The 14,430-nt window shown below is 43.8% G+C and overlaps 1 protein-coding gene across 1 annotated transcript in view; it reads left to right on the top strand.

Annotated features, from left to right (window-relative positions):
• Positions 1-4,075: 4,075 nt before the first annotated feature.
• Positions 4,076-14,430, top strand: part of itga5 (integrin, alpha 5 (fibronectin receptor, alpha polypeptide)) — a 38,298-nt gene continuing 27,943 nt past the window's right edge. Inside the window, exon 1 of the mRNA XM_010890544.3 lies at positions 4,076-4,499. Coding sequence (XP_010888846.2) covers positions 4,192-4,499 — 308 coding nt within the window. The 5' untranslated portion in view covers positions 4,076-4,191. The remainder of the gene's footprint in view (positions 4,500-14,430) is intronic.

Consider the following 14,430-nt stretch of genomic DNA (forward strand, 5'->3'; position numbering starts at 1 on the left):
CCTTATTGGAGCACTCCTCCCCAACACCCACTGTTTCCATGTCTGGCAGACAACTTTGTCTTGCAAAGAGAAATGAGGCCAGGGAGGGAGGGGTGCTGGTCAAGGCAGGATCTCAGTGATATGTAGCTGTATAAATATCAGATGCACATGCGGTTGGTTGATGTATCAGTACTCCTCTCTGAATTTGTTCTGGCATTTGGAAGAAAAGAGTGTCAATTATTCAATAGCTTTTGGTATAAAATGTATTGTATTTATAGGACCAAATATTTTACAATTTTCATACCTCAAACCAAAACATTTCAATGCACCCTCCATTTTCGGATTTTGATAAAACGATAAAATATGCAGATGCCCAAACACATTTCATAATTGCTCCAGTGCCTGGTGTTATATGCTTTTCCTTTTGTTTTGTACGTTTGTCTGAGTGCCTGGATAAAGCGCTTCGCCATGGTATATTGGCAATGTATGACATGCCCCAATATGCCTGATTGGTTTTATAAAGCGTGTATACGGACAATAAAGCACAGCTAAGAGCTCTTCTTAGTGACGTGACGTGACTGGACACAGAGCTTAGCCGTGGTATATTGGCAGTATATCACAAACCCCCAAGATGTCTTAATGCTCTTATAAACTGGTTACCGACGCAATAAGAGCAGTAAAACGTGATGTGATGTCTTACATGGGATATACGGTCTCACATACCATGGCTATCAGCCAATCAGCAGCCTGGATTCAAACCTCATGGATTTTAAGAGACCGTAGACCTTCGCGAAGCGTTGTCCCTAAGACCAGTTCTTAACTGTGGTATATTGGCCATATGCCACACCCCCTTTTGACTTATCGCTTAAATATATATGTATATATAGGTCTGGAGTCCGCATACGCTGCTTATGCCTTTTTCTGTCACGGTTCAAGTTGACTGGCCTTGTGGTGTTGCTATTAATAGTTTGGGCCAATGTACCGAAATACACATATCGGGTCGCCTGTAAGCAGTGTATTTAATAATAACCATAATTTGTTCAACTTCTATAGTGCTTCTCATTACAGAAAGACTCTCAAAGTGCTTTAAAAAGCAAAATAAAATCATTAAATTAAATGGCTAATGACTGAGTGTGACTGGACTACCATTTCCCGAGGTTTTTCCATATTTCCTGCAGATGGAATGACAGTCAAGAGGGAACCATGTGGCTTGAGCAGAGGGTTGATGTATATGGTCAACAAGGGAGATGATCAGGTCCTTCCAGGCAGGCAATGTAGTTCCCTCTCCATTTAAGGTGTCTCACTGGGGCCTTGCGATCCCCACTTTCTGACTAGGAATCTCTGAAGCTGTTGATTCTCTGGTGATGTAGAATGAGATGAAGTTTGTTTCAGAGCTCTTCACTCACTCTGGATTATGAAGACAGGCTTCTCAAGCCTCCTGATGAGATCGTCACTCCACCATGTAGAGTAATCAGTACTGTCCTCCTCATAGGGTGAGAAAACTATGGAAACACCAAAGAAACAGCAGTGTATTAAAATGAAAATGCACTAACTAACTCAGTAGGTTTGCTAGCTAGCAACCTTCCCATGGCTGATTTGTCATGAATTACGGGCCGAAAATGTAAACATGTAATTCAGGCTTCAGTGTAATCAATTCACATTTTACTGTTGAAACTAAACAGAAATTAAAAAGAAGGGGCGAAAAAACTTCAATGAAATATTTACAAAATGTGCAACAACTCTGTCTACGCTCCCTCACGGAACCATGGCAACTATGCAATTGTCTGTTTATTTGTGTGTGGTCTGTATTTATAAGTGGCCCAGCTGTTTGTATCACTGTGATGAGTACTGTAAGTGCTTAGCAGCACTCCTAATCGGTTGCCATGACAATCCAGTGGCGTTTCCTCAGAAGAGATATATCTGGAAACCCTTTTTTGGGACGGACAGATATTTGATGATGGAAGAATTCCAAGCATTTTGCTTACACTCGAGTGACAACTGAACAGAAAAAAACGGGGTGTTTTTTCCTTTGATGTCTCCACGTAGATGCACTGACTGGGTATAAGGTAAATTGTCATTCCTCTTCCCTTTAATGGCCGCTGAAAGTTCTAGCATATTTAACATGACCCTCAGTGAAATGACAGAACTCGTGGAAAGGACCTCGCAAGACAGAAAACATTGATCTAAATCCAATGGCATTACCTAATCTTTTCCTGTTGTTTTAGCTAATATGCAGCTGTACAGTACCAAAGTTAGATTCCATTCCTATTATGAAAGCTTTTGTGGTAGTACATGTATTTACAAGATAATGATCATTGTGCTCATTCATGTGCCTATATCTAAATCTGTTCAGGGTAATTACAGGGGAACTACACAGAGCACTTCAAAGATTCAATCTTTGATTTCAAGCACCTACATGATCTGAACATATTGCTCGTAATGGAATTTGGAATACATTTTTTGGGGCAAGCATTTATCTTACAGGGCACATTTTTGGTGACTCATTTGGTTTTGTCAGAAATGTTTTCAAAACTACTGGATGAAATTACAAAATGGATCATGATCCTTACCATGTTTTGGGTTATATTGTGACGTGACAGGGTACTTGGTAGAACAACTAGCCTTGATAATAACTGAGCACACAGCTCTAATATCTAATATCAAGCATTCAGTGGTCTTTCTGGCCTCAAACGTTTGACCCTCATTTGTAAAGCAGATATGACAGGGTTCTGTGCATGCCTGTCTGCCTGTCACAACAATCACGATTAAGGCCACGGAACGTCTACTACAAGCAAGCTGAGGTCGTAAATAGCCTATGACTCACTGGGCCAGTGGAAATGAGGCGCTATTGAGATCAGAAATAAAGTGTAATTGTCGAACATGATAAGATCTGGGTAGAGACAGTAAACACTTGTCATAAACAGAGGGGTTTATTTTAATTCATGTGAAGTCCATCACGTGCGTCTATAAAGGGAGTGTGAAAGAGGGAAGGGGAGCCCTGGCTTTAGGATTAGGCCCGTGAACCGGTACGTTGCCCCCGACAGCTGTGAATTACCTACATTTCCCCCACCAGCTCTGAGACGGGAGACTTTCCCCTGGGCACAGACACCAGAGCACTGGGAGGTTCTATGTTGAACCGTGTCATGGTTTAATATGAAGCCAGCCATTGAAAGCGTTTCTACTGGCAGTGTGAGTAGCCTTTAATTATGAGTGAGAGGACAGTGTTTGGGGTCACCTAGCTAATGTGGCCCCACGGGCCCCCCCTGGGTAGACCACGTAGGTCAGCTAAATCAACTGTCAGTGATTCCAGGTGGGCGAGTTGGCTTTATTAAACATCTAATCCAATTGACCTAGTTGACTTCTGACAGTGTAACCACTTTCAAACTGTATGGGTCTCCACTGTTACTCAGAAACAGAAATAGGAAATGTTCTCAGTTAGTTCCCACACCCCTGGAGAAAAACCCTCCGCTGGGCGAGATGAAGGACAGAGCTGATTCACATCATATGACATCATTTAACTAACAGGAAAGGCATTTGTGGCCCATCATTTTTTATAGTCTGACATGTTAAGAGGTTGAACAAATTTCTGATTTTGTTTTACCAAAACCATCATGAAGAAATAATGAAAAAATATACATTCCTGTTTGCCACAATAATACATTGCAAGTGTAATTCATAAAAGGGTCTTAACAAATAAACACAATTGACCCTGAATTCCAAGGCACAGGCCTTTCAGAAATAATTCAATTCAGAGTGATATAAGATAATTGTTGGATGATAAAGACGTTTGGAGGCTTTGTGTCGATTGTTCACCCTGTTAATCACTGATATCTCTGCTGCTCAGTATGACAAAGGTAGAATACGTTTATATTCAGAATTAACATGTCTTTATCAGGCATGAACACTGAAACCCCCATTGTTAACGACTGCACACAAATAAAGTTAGAGCGCCAGAGAGGAAAAACGAATCTTGGAGATTAATTTAGATAGGTCCCTGTGTAGACCCCTGAAGATAGAGCTTGCTCCGCTGTCTGTCTCATGAATCAAGAGCTCCACCTCTCAAAGTTTTTCACGAGTCGACGAACTCCCTCCTTTCAGTATCCCCTTAATTAGGAGAGAGGAGAGATCATAGGGAGAGCTAACGGTGCGGACGCGGAGGGAAGAAGCTGACTGAGCATTTACGAAAGATACAACGTGTTTGACTTTCTAGGCATGCAGTTCAGAGAGATACAACAACCACCACACAAGGTTAAGGGATCCAAAAAAACAACAACTAAGGTGGTCATTAAAACAAACAGAATCTTAATGGATTCATTTAGAAATATGTGTTCCGAAAGAAACCGTTCGAGAGCGCCGGGAAAAGTGAACTACCCATTACTCAGCACAGGGGTTTGTCTAATAATTCTGATCCCGATGTGTGCTGCATTTAACTTGGACGTGGAAAACCCTGCTGTCTACAGCGGACCTAATGGGAGCTACTTCGGATATTCCGTGGAATTTTACTTGACAAATTCTTCTAGGTGAGTTTAGGCAACATTTTATTTCCTTTCTGTCAGTGGGTGTACAGAACATGTAAAAAAAAAAGATTTCTAAATTCTTACTGTTATCATCATGGCTAATTAATTGAGAGACGTGTTTTACGCACTAATCATCAAAGCGCACGCGTCAATTTAAATGGAAAACCGCTAGGCTTTTTTAATAAACATTTGTTTATTAAAAAAGTCACTGTATTTTGTATGACTTTACCTATGTCTGTCCCTTTGAAACAATAAACAAAATGTGTGTAGGAGTGGGCACGTGTGTATTCTCAGGTAAATCTGAAGAAATTGGGTGTTAACAGGCAGCAGACATTGACAAGTTTTACATTCTAATCCAAATTACACTTAGATGCAGAATATTATGGGTTCAATTATTACTTTATTAAGCAAAATAACTCGGGTTCTCAAAGGTTGAGCCTGCAAACCTTTAGTTTGAATGACTGTCTCTTTTTTCCATGACATTGTACAGGACTAACAGTAAAATGTTATTTACTATTTAAAAATACACGATCAAAGAGAATTCAAGTAATGATCAAACTCAGTAAAAATGGCATTTGTGCCATATTTGGAAACCCTTTTTAAAATAATTGTCTTCAAACTGTAATGTAATTTTCCCAAAATTGGATTCCATTCTGACCCAGAATCTCTCATCCGCTCTCTGCTTGGCATTTAGAGCCAATTAGAAGCAGCTTTATATAAACTCTGTTCTTTTGATGTGATCACCATCCACCTCTTCCTGGATAACAGACTTATTGGTCAGCATGAAATCTTTCTGTGCAATTTTCATGCAATTTCGTTTGGCATCATGGGAATGTGACCTCTGTGTGGGACCATAACGCCTATCTCAGTGTCCTGGCATGCAGTGGCTCCATCAGGTCAGCCCTGTCTATAGGGCTGGTGGTGACCACTCATTAAAAAAGGCTTAGAGCACATTTATTATGGGCTACTTGGAGACCACTGGACCAGCTCAGCTAATATCTGGCCATTGTAGATAGTCTGGACTGATTGTCTGAAGATATAGTTGATAACGGAGGGCACCTGGGGCTCTGAGTGTCAGAACAAGATAGAAGGACCAACCCTAATCATGGATTGCCACTGCCCCTCTTCTGTATGCAGTTTCAGTGACTACCCTGTAATTGTAATTACCAAAGAGAACCTTGCCTTTACCAGGAGGTCAGACGTCCTGGCTGGCTGTGTTCGTGTCGTCTGCCCGGCAGTGTCTCTCCAGCCAGGGGTTTAGGAGTGGGGCTTTGTTTCCAGTGGGCTGCCAGCCACTCTGTTTCTCTTTCCTGGTTTCCTTCACTACCGTTCAGACAGACAGGGCGGGGTCCCCCCACTCACTCCTTCAAGGGGCTGCTGGCTGCTGCATATTCTTCTGGAAACCAGAGGCTGTAGCTCTAGCAAACCTGTATCATTTAGTATGTGATGCTATCAGACACTGAGTCAGAGGAGAGTGTTAAAGGCCCTGCACCTCCTCCCAGCAAGCACCCCTCTCCTGGTCTTAGATCATTCCAGGGGTATTTAATACCCTCTGTCTGCCCCAGACCTGTCTATGTCATGCATGAAGTCATAGCAACAGCCCCAGTCATCTCTCCCGTTGGTGACTTCATCTGAACTTTTAACAGCGATGACATCATGGCTATATGAGGAGTGACACGTTTAACTCATACACCCGAGAACCATGTAGGACTTGAGATGAGATCCACCAGTTGAGTGCGGTGCCTGCTTATTTGACCTAGAGATGAACATTATTGTGTTGTTGTTGTTTTTTTTATATATCTGGAGTGCATGTAGTCCTTTTTAGCTGGATCTGGAGTGTTTTGTTCATGTTGCCTACTCTGAGGATTAATACACAGATAAAAAGTGGAAACTCTGTTGGTTTTACAAAAGTATCCATGAATAACCTCTCCTCCATCTTTCAAAGACCATATTGGCTTAGAATTCACGTAAAAAACATTCATTCTCAGGGTGATGTGGAACTTGCACAATGTCGTGCATCTCAAATAGAAACAGGTTACATTTTAGTGCCTTGAAATGCAGATGCTTGGTAATGAGTTTAACCCGCTTGAATGAAAGGATAATATCATGTATGTTGACATTATTTTGTTGTTGGGGCACATGGTACGTTTCCGGTCGGGTTATTCTTCTTCCAGATTTCTCATTCCTTTGGGACCGGTTCACACGTCCACAACATTAACCAACATCAAACAGACAACGAGGACATTACCAGGTATCACTCATTGTCTTCCCGGTTATCAGATTATCGCCCGTGTTGAGGCAACGCGGGGGAGTAGGTGGAATCCAGTGGTGAGGTCAGTCTCTAGCCAAGACGGGGGAGGTGGTTTTCTCTGCCTGATGCAGAGATGTACAGCGCATCTCTGGCCTGTATCCCTAGGATAAACACCGCTCTGAGACCCTCTAAGGGCAAGCTGTTCGAAGTTTCCGTTTCGGTCTCTCGCTCTCACTCACTCATACGCACAAACACACACACAAACACACCTCTCTCTTGTCTCTCCTGCGGAAACGTGAAACGGAACCTTTTCTCACTCACTCCGCCCTTCCTGTCTAACACCCTACAGTACCACACAGAGACGGACGGCATGGCTCCTTGAGTGTGTCGGACCCCAGCCACGCCCCTGGCCCGGTAGGATCGGTTTAAGCCCGTGGACAGTGAGGGCACTAGGCCGGTGCATGGGACCACCGTGGTAGACTGCCTCAGGATAGGGTTCACGGACTGTGTGTGTGAGGGCCGTTGTCAGTTAGACACAGGCGAGACGTTATTTATGGTTGTGTGAGTGTGTGAACCAGGGAGAAGTCTGTGTGTGTGTGTGTGTTAGTAGTGTAGGGAGGGAGACGGCACAGCGGGGGTCTTGTAAGCACAGATCTCCTCCTCAATGTGACACTATATGAATCTCGGTGGGACCTCCACATCGGCTCCACCAGATCAGCTGAGATTAAGACTGCCTCCATGTCCATTCATTCAGCGGCCAGGCGCATTCCTCCTGCCCTGTCTGGTTCTGGTGCAGGGATCAGGGGATTGTCTGCTGTGACTTTGTTCAAAGTTCAGATGTCCGACCATGGATTTCTGCAAGTATGTCTTTCTCGGATGACTGACCCACGGTTAATAGATTATCAAATCCGTTTACATGCTCCGTTCTTTTCTCAGTAAAAACAGGCACTCCCTTGGGGATCCAAATTGCCTGTTGGATGAGGAGGCTGGAGGCTATGTTGAGAGACAGTTTGAACTAGGATTATGTGAAATACTCAAGGAGTCTTGTCAGATCTTCTGTGAATTACAGCTATGGTGGTCGGACTTGAAGAATTGAGGACAATCTGTCTGTTGCATTTCTATGTCTGTTTATCTGGTCTGTCATCATGGGTGTCTCTGATGTTGTTTCCAAGCCCATCCCAGCCACACGTTTGAGAAGCGGTGGTGTTCCTTAAACAGCTCAATGGAACTTGATCAAAACAACAAAACCATGACATACCCCGATTGTGTTAATTTTGTTTATGTTGGTCACTTTCGCTGGAGGTTACCCTCCAAAAGAAAGTATATTCTGAGCCAATATTGACAGTGGACCCACTGGGCCATGGACTTTATCTACCAAACCTGAACATATTTCTTTGGCGTCTACGCTGTGTTGCTCTAACTATATACATTACGATCAAACATTTCTGGTATTGTTTTCACTGTTGCCTTTTCTTTTGTGAGAATCTGTTTATACCTCATAGTTTGCGTGAGGGGTGGGTGTTGTTTAAATTGAGCATGTCTATTTATGCTGCCAAGCTGTTCTTCACTCAGGTTCTCTGTGATTAGCTGCTGTTCATGGTCCTGTGTGTTGGACAATGGGGTGCTTTGTGTGACGACTGAAAGGTTTTGCTGTTTTACGTCTGAGAAACTTTCCATGTCACTACATGTTCTTTATTTATTCATTCACTTTAAAAAAAATAAAAAATTGTGATTAACTTTTTTAAGGCATGTGATGTCCGGTGAGGCCTGTATGATTGGTCTGCTAGCTCCGTAACATGAGCGTGTTGTTTTAAAGGTTAATGGAGACATGGTTAGCCTGGTGGCTGGGGCCATGGAACAACCCTATCTCAAGCCTTAAAGGCCTGTCTAGATTTTACCGCCATTTTAAGTAAGCGGGGCTTTTATTATAGTGTGCGCATGGGCGTACCAGTGAAAAAACTGTTTGGTATAAACCAGATTGGGACTGTGGACCTCGGTCATGTCTGCTGTGCTGGTCTGCTGGTGACTGGCATCAGGACATCAGACACTCTGTCGTCTCTTCCATACAGTCGCCCCGATGACAAACACTAATGAAATCTCCAACTGCCAAGTCCTGGTTTGTTTTGCCCTATTATGGTCAGAAAGGGACCGTCGGCATTGTGCAGATTTGGTAATGGCATTCTTCCTTTTGTTGAAAATGGCCCTAGCCAGACCAAACATTGGAATGAAAATGGAGTAAATGCCCTCATTCCAGTTCAGATTGAGATCTTAAATTGAAATGGCTGTCGACAGTTTTGCCTCTGACTGGTAATGTTTGCACAAGGGGGTGCGTGGTAGACAATGCACGACCAGAAGGTTGTGGTGAATGGGGGATGATCAGTGGAATGGCTGTGTGACCGATCCCCACTATCTTTCTCTTTAGAGGTGTGAAGAACCGGACCCCCTGGAAGTCGCTGTAGAGAGAGGGGTGTCAACGGCCTGTAGTTAAAACATACCTCCGTGTGTCTGGGCTCTGTGGGGGTGTGTGAATTAGTGTGGAGGTTTCGTGGCCGCTGCTGATTTTCAATTTGGCATCAGAAAATTACAGAGACACCAATCTCCGCTCCATTTTGATGAATGAAGGTTGTTTTAAATGACTAATTAGCCACGTGTAAAACCCTGCAGTGAAATGACACACTGGGTTTACTGAATGGGCTACCGTGCTTCTGTGCTTCTCATTCCACTACATTAGCGTAGAAAGAGCTACGTCTTTAAGCTCCGACAGAAGAACACCAGAGGATGATTCATTAATAAGATTATTTATATTAGGTCCATAATAACAAATCAAGCAAAGTAAACCAACCCATGGATATATTTCTGTTTTACTAAGAAAGTGAGGGTATCTGAATGTTGGTTCAGGATTCTCTGTTGGATCATAGCTGTTTAATGGCCTATATAAGATGAATGGAGGATTCCCCCTCCACATTTCATAAATCCCAAACCACAGTCTAACTGTACATTTGAATCAAGGCAACTGGGTGAATGGATTGAAAGTCATATTCTGGCGAAGAGGGTCTGTCTAAATGACCAAATTCACCAATATTGAAATGTCAAATATATTTACAGGAGCTGATTTTTCTGTGTAATTCACATTACAGAGAAATACACCAAACTGCTGTTGGTTAGCCGGCCTCCTTTGGGAGGAAATGTTTTTGTGGTGACATTTTAAGTTCCTGTTGAGGAGAATGTTATCAGATCAGTATTGGAGTGTGAGTAATTCTTTCTCGAAACTGCTTTTGAAGTGCGGTCCTCGATAGGAGTATGTGACGAACACCTTTATGACTGCGATTCATTGGATTGTCAGTAATTTTGTTCAACCTTCATTTGACCTCAACTGTTCTATTATCATCAGTTGTTTCCAGTGCAGGTTCCTACTTGATTCACATGAATTCAGACTGTTGACTGTATTTCCCAGCAGACCCTGCTACCGTCCGCGTCACTCTCCTTGTCCCAGTGGAGAGAGGGGGTCATGGGCAGCAGTGTGTCTGTGGTGCTGAATGGATGACCCGATAGGAAAAACTGTTTGGGATCATACCGAACCGTTTGTGCTGGCCTGGCTCTGACCAGACCGAAGGTCATGAGATTTATGTTTTGTGCTCCAAAACATCCAGAATAAGTTGTTACATTACTACATGACAAACATTCAACTGGCGTTCCCCGACTGAGTGGCACAGGGAATGTGAACGTTATTTAGCCTGGTAAAAATGTGACCAAGTCGTACTTGCTATGTTTGCGATTGTCCCATTTTACACTTGATTGACATGGACGAACGAAGACTACTGTCAACAATGCACCACTCTGCCAATGAGTCCATGTACCCAGGAGAAGTCTGACTGGGAGCCTGGTGCCGACATTAAACTGGGTCTTACCTATGGAAAACATATGATGGTGGCATCACCCCTGAGAGGGCTCAGCTCACCCCTAACCACTCCCCCCTGAGAGGGCTCAGCTCACCCCTAACCACTCCCCCCTGAGAGGGCTCAGCTCACCCCTAACCACTCCCCCCTGAGAGGGCTCAGCTCACCCCTAACCACTCCCCCCTGAGAGGGCTCAGCTCACCCCTAACCACTCCCCCCTGAGAGGGCTCAGCTCACCCCTAACCACTCCCCCCTGAGAGGGCTCAGCTCACCCCTAACCACTCCCCCCTGAGAGGGCTCAGCTCACCCCTAACCACTCCCCCCTGAGAGGGCTCAGCTCACCCCTAACCACTCCCCCCTGAGAGGGCTCAGCTCACCCCTAACCACTCCCCCCTGAGAGGGCTCAGCTCACCCCTAACCACTCCCCCCTGAGAGGGCTCAGCTCACCCCTAACCACTCCCCCCTGAGAGGGCTCAGCTCACCCCTAACCACTCCCCCCTGAGAGGGCTCAGCTCACCCCTAACCACTCCCCCCTGAGAGGGCTTAGCTCTCTGATGGAATCATTCAAATTCCTTGGACCATCGTCTTCCACAGCCTCAGGTGGGAGGACAACATTGCAACCGTCAGCAAGGAAGTAAAGTATATAAATCTTCCAGTCAGTCCGGATCTGGATTGTTCCGGCAGGTGGGCAGTACAGGTCATCATGGCCAAAACATCCTGCCCCCTGAACAGTTTCTTTCCCTGTGCTGTGACCCTATAACACCTGGACATTTGTTTTTGGAGATTTTGTATATTCTGTCCACATTTGTCTAACACTAGCAGTACAATTACACAATGTAAAAAGAATGTGTAAACTTAAGGATTTAAGGGTGATCCTGATTCTCAAGACCCTTTACCCGTACTGCCTTACATTCTCTTTTGTGTTTTGGCATTTTTCCGGCCAATGCGCCAATTGGTTCCTGGAAGTGGGAGAACAAGGCTGTTACCGCTCTAAATGTTTACTCGCTGTGTTTGGGACAAAGCCAGCCTGTGATCCTTGTGGCTGTATTCGAGGTGAAGGTGGTCCAGAGCTCCACAGGTTCCGTGTTGGTCATTAGACTTGAGAATGGTGTTTTTACACAACGTTAGATTAATGCGATTTGTTGCCAGATTTGTGTCAGTGAGAAAACATTTTATTGTTAAGTCCTTGATTGTCGCACACTACCTTCCTGAGTTACGTGGTCCACTATTCAGACAGATACTCCCTGTGGCTACTGAGGTTTTAAGACAATTTCTCGCTTAGTGTGTATTGGAGTGGACGGGCGGTTATGTAAGAATTTTTATTTTTTTTATATATATATATGTTCCCTTTGTAGCTATGGTTGTCCTGATAAGTATTTGGCAAGGCACTCTCTTATGAGTGGCTCGGCGTACAGTATATGATGTCCACAACTCCACAGACAATGCTAAGGCTAGGGTGAATAGGGCTGAAGTTTGATTGGGGTGTGGAAAGCAGTCAAACGCTCTCTCATTTTGAGAACTCCCACTCGCAAGATAACCAATTTGTTTACAATGTGGAGTTTCTCTGAAACCACTGTATCCAAATTGTTCATTTTTAAACGCCAATGCTTCTTTCACCACACTTTCGTAAAGTCCAGATCCTGCTTAAGGCCACACCTTGTAGCAGCATCGCCCGGCAGGTTTAGGAGAGTCATTGATACAAGACCTTCGGAGCCCCAAGTCTTTAAGTCGTTCTGCTTCTCATTGCGCTGTTCGCTCAACCAGGAAGTATTCACCAGTGCCTACAAGCTTTGTTTAAGGCTACAGTCTTTCTAAGCAGTTATCCAGTCATTTTACCACCACAGATGGTGACTTCTGTCGCTTGTAGGCCAACAACTTGGTATGTTTTTTTTTTTTTTGCGAATTAGTTCGAGCCACATGTTTTTTTTTTTTCTGCACAGCTGGCTTTAAGCAATTATAAGAGTGTTGAAATGACATAAGCTTTGCAGCTGGTAGGCAGGCAGTTAAATGTGGAATGGGTGAAAAGCAGTTTTTTGGTGGGAAGGGGTTGAATGATGGCTGACCTCATCATAAACTCAGTTGGGTGATCCTGGTAAAAGATCAGCGGTAGATCATTATCATAGGTAGATCAGCCGTTTGCACCATTCTATGTTGGTCCAGCATTTTCAAACCCCATAGTGGCTGAAACCAGTGGAATTATGGCCTGGCTTTTATTAACATCTGTCCTCATTGCCATATCCTCAAATGAGACAAACCTCACCAGGAGCAGGCATTCATACGGAAGAGTCTTTATGTCCTCGACTGTAGCAGCCTAACACAATTTAATTGACACCGAAACCATGAGATTCTGGTTGGTTTTGGGTCATTAGTGGCCTCCTGATTGGTTTCTCTTAAGGAGAAGCTGAAAAGCCACTAATGTTTTTCTTCCACCCACACCCCCATTCCCAGCAGTATATTGCCCAAAGTCTCCCTGCTTAACTTTTTGCTGGTGTTTTTATTGCAACATGAATATATACGATTGCAAAATGACAGACCCACAAAAATATTTCACCGTGTTGCACCAATGCAGGATGTTGGGTTTTGCCTTGAATCTGCTTTGTATGTGACCTTTATCCTCATCTAATGAGGTCCTCACACTTTCCTGATGTAAGCCAGAGATTATCTATGTATATCAATCAATTCAATGTTCCTAAGACAGTCAATTGGTATTGTCTCTAGATATAAAAGTGACTGGTGTATGCATTACGCACACAAAATCACACATTTTGATCTGCAGAACCTCTCCTCCATTCTCTCCCCTCCATTCTGTCCCATTGCTCTACAGATTACCTCTCTTCTGCACTGTCTTTTTCCTCTGATGACTTGATGCTCTGTTTGCAAAGATCTTCCAAGATCCAGCATTCAGCTTACTACAGCTTTATCAATTGCCAACGCTAGCTAGACTGATCCCGTGCCAGATAAAGGCCCATTAAATGTTAATTGTTCCTTATTTAGCATACTTTCAGATCACTATCAAGGTAGTGTTTCGTTATTGAAAAAAAACAGTGCTGATTAAAGCACTTTCCACTTGGTTTGTTGTTTCCTGCGTTTATTCTCAAATGCTCACCGAATACTGATGTCCTGTATTCAGATCAGATTCCCAGTAGAATTAGTAAGCTGAATTCTTTGCATACTAGCTTCAGTTGAATTTACTCTCGACAAGGATTTGAAAACAAAATTATGTACTGATGCTTTTTATTTTTATGGCCTCAAATGATAATATTTTAAATTGGTTAAAATGGGGTTTGGACCACAGAAGCGCACGACCAAACCTGTGTTTCAGTATGGAAGAGACGGGACTGCAGTTTTGGGATCTGAATGTATCTGAGTCATAATAAGCATTGCATTATAAATGGCCCAGCTGAATCCCACAGCAATGTGGACTGTTAGTGATGTTCGGAGCCATAGAAAATGCTATCAAGTTAATGTGAACACATTTGTGCCAAACTTTATATCTGCGTGCGTGCGTGTTTGTTAGAGAACCCGTCAGCTGTCTCCATCATGGGAATCTGTGACCACAAACTGTCTCTGGTTCTCTGGGATTGACATTATTATACAGTCTGAGCCCTTTGCTGCTCTTCTGGGAGGCTCCCTCCCGAGTCTACACACGGCTGGAAAACTGGGATTGTGTTCCTCTCTGTCGTCCCCCTCCTTCCTATGTCTTGTGTCCTTAGCTTTCTGACCTGGTCGCATCGCTTTATAACACCATATGGCCCGGCTAATGTGTACTTCTCTCTGCTTCAACCGG

The sequence above is a fragment of the Esox lucius genome, chromosome 12 (genome assembly GCF_011004845.1).
Source record: "Esox lucius isolate fEsoLuc1 chromosome 12, fEsoLuc1.pri, whole genome shotgun sequence".
NCBI lineage: Eukaryota > Metazoa > Chordata > Actinopteri > Esociformes > Esocidae > Esox > Esox lucius.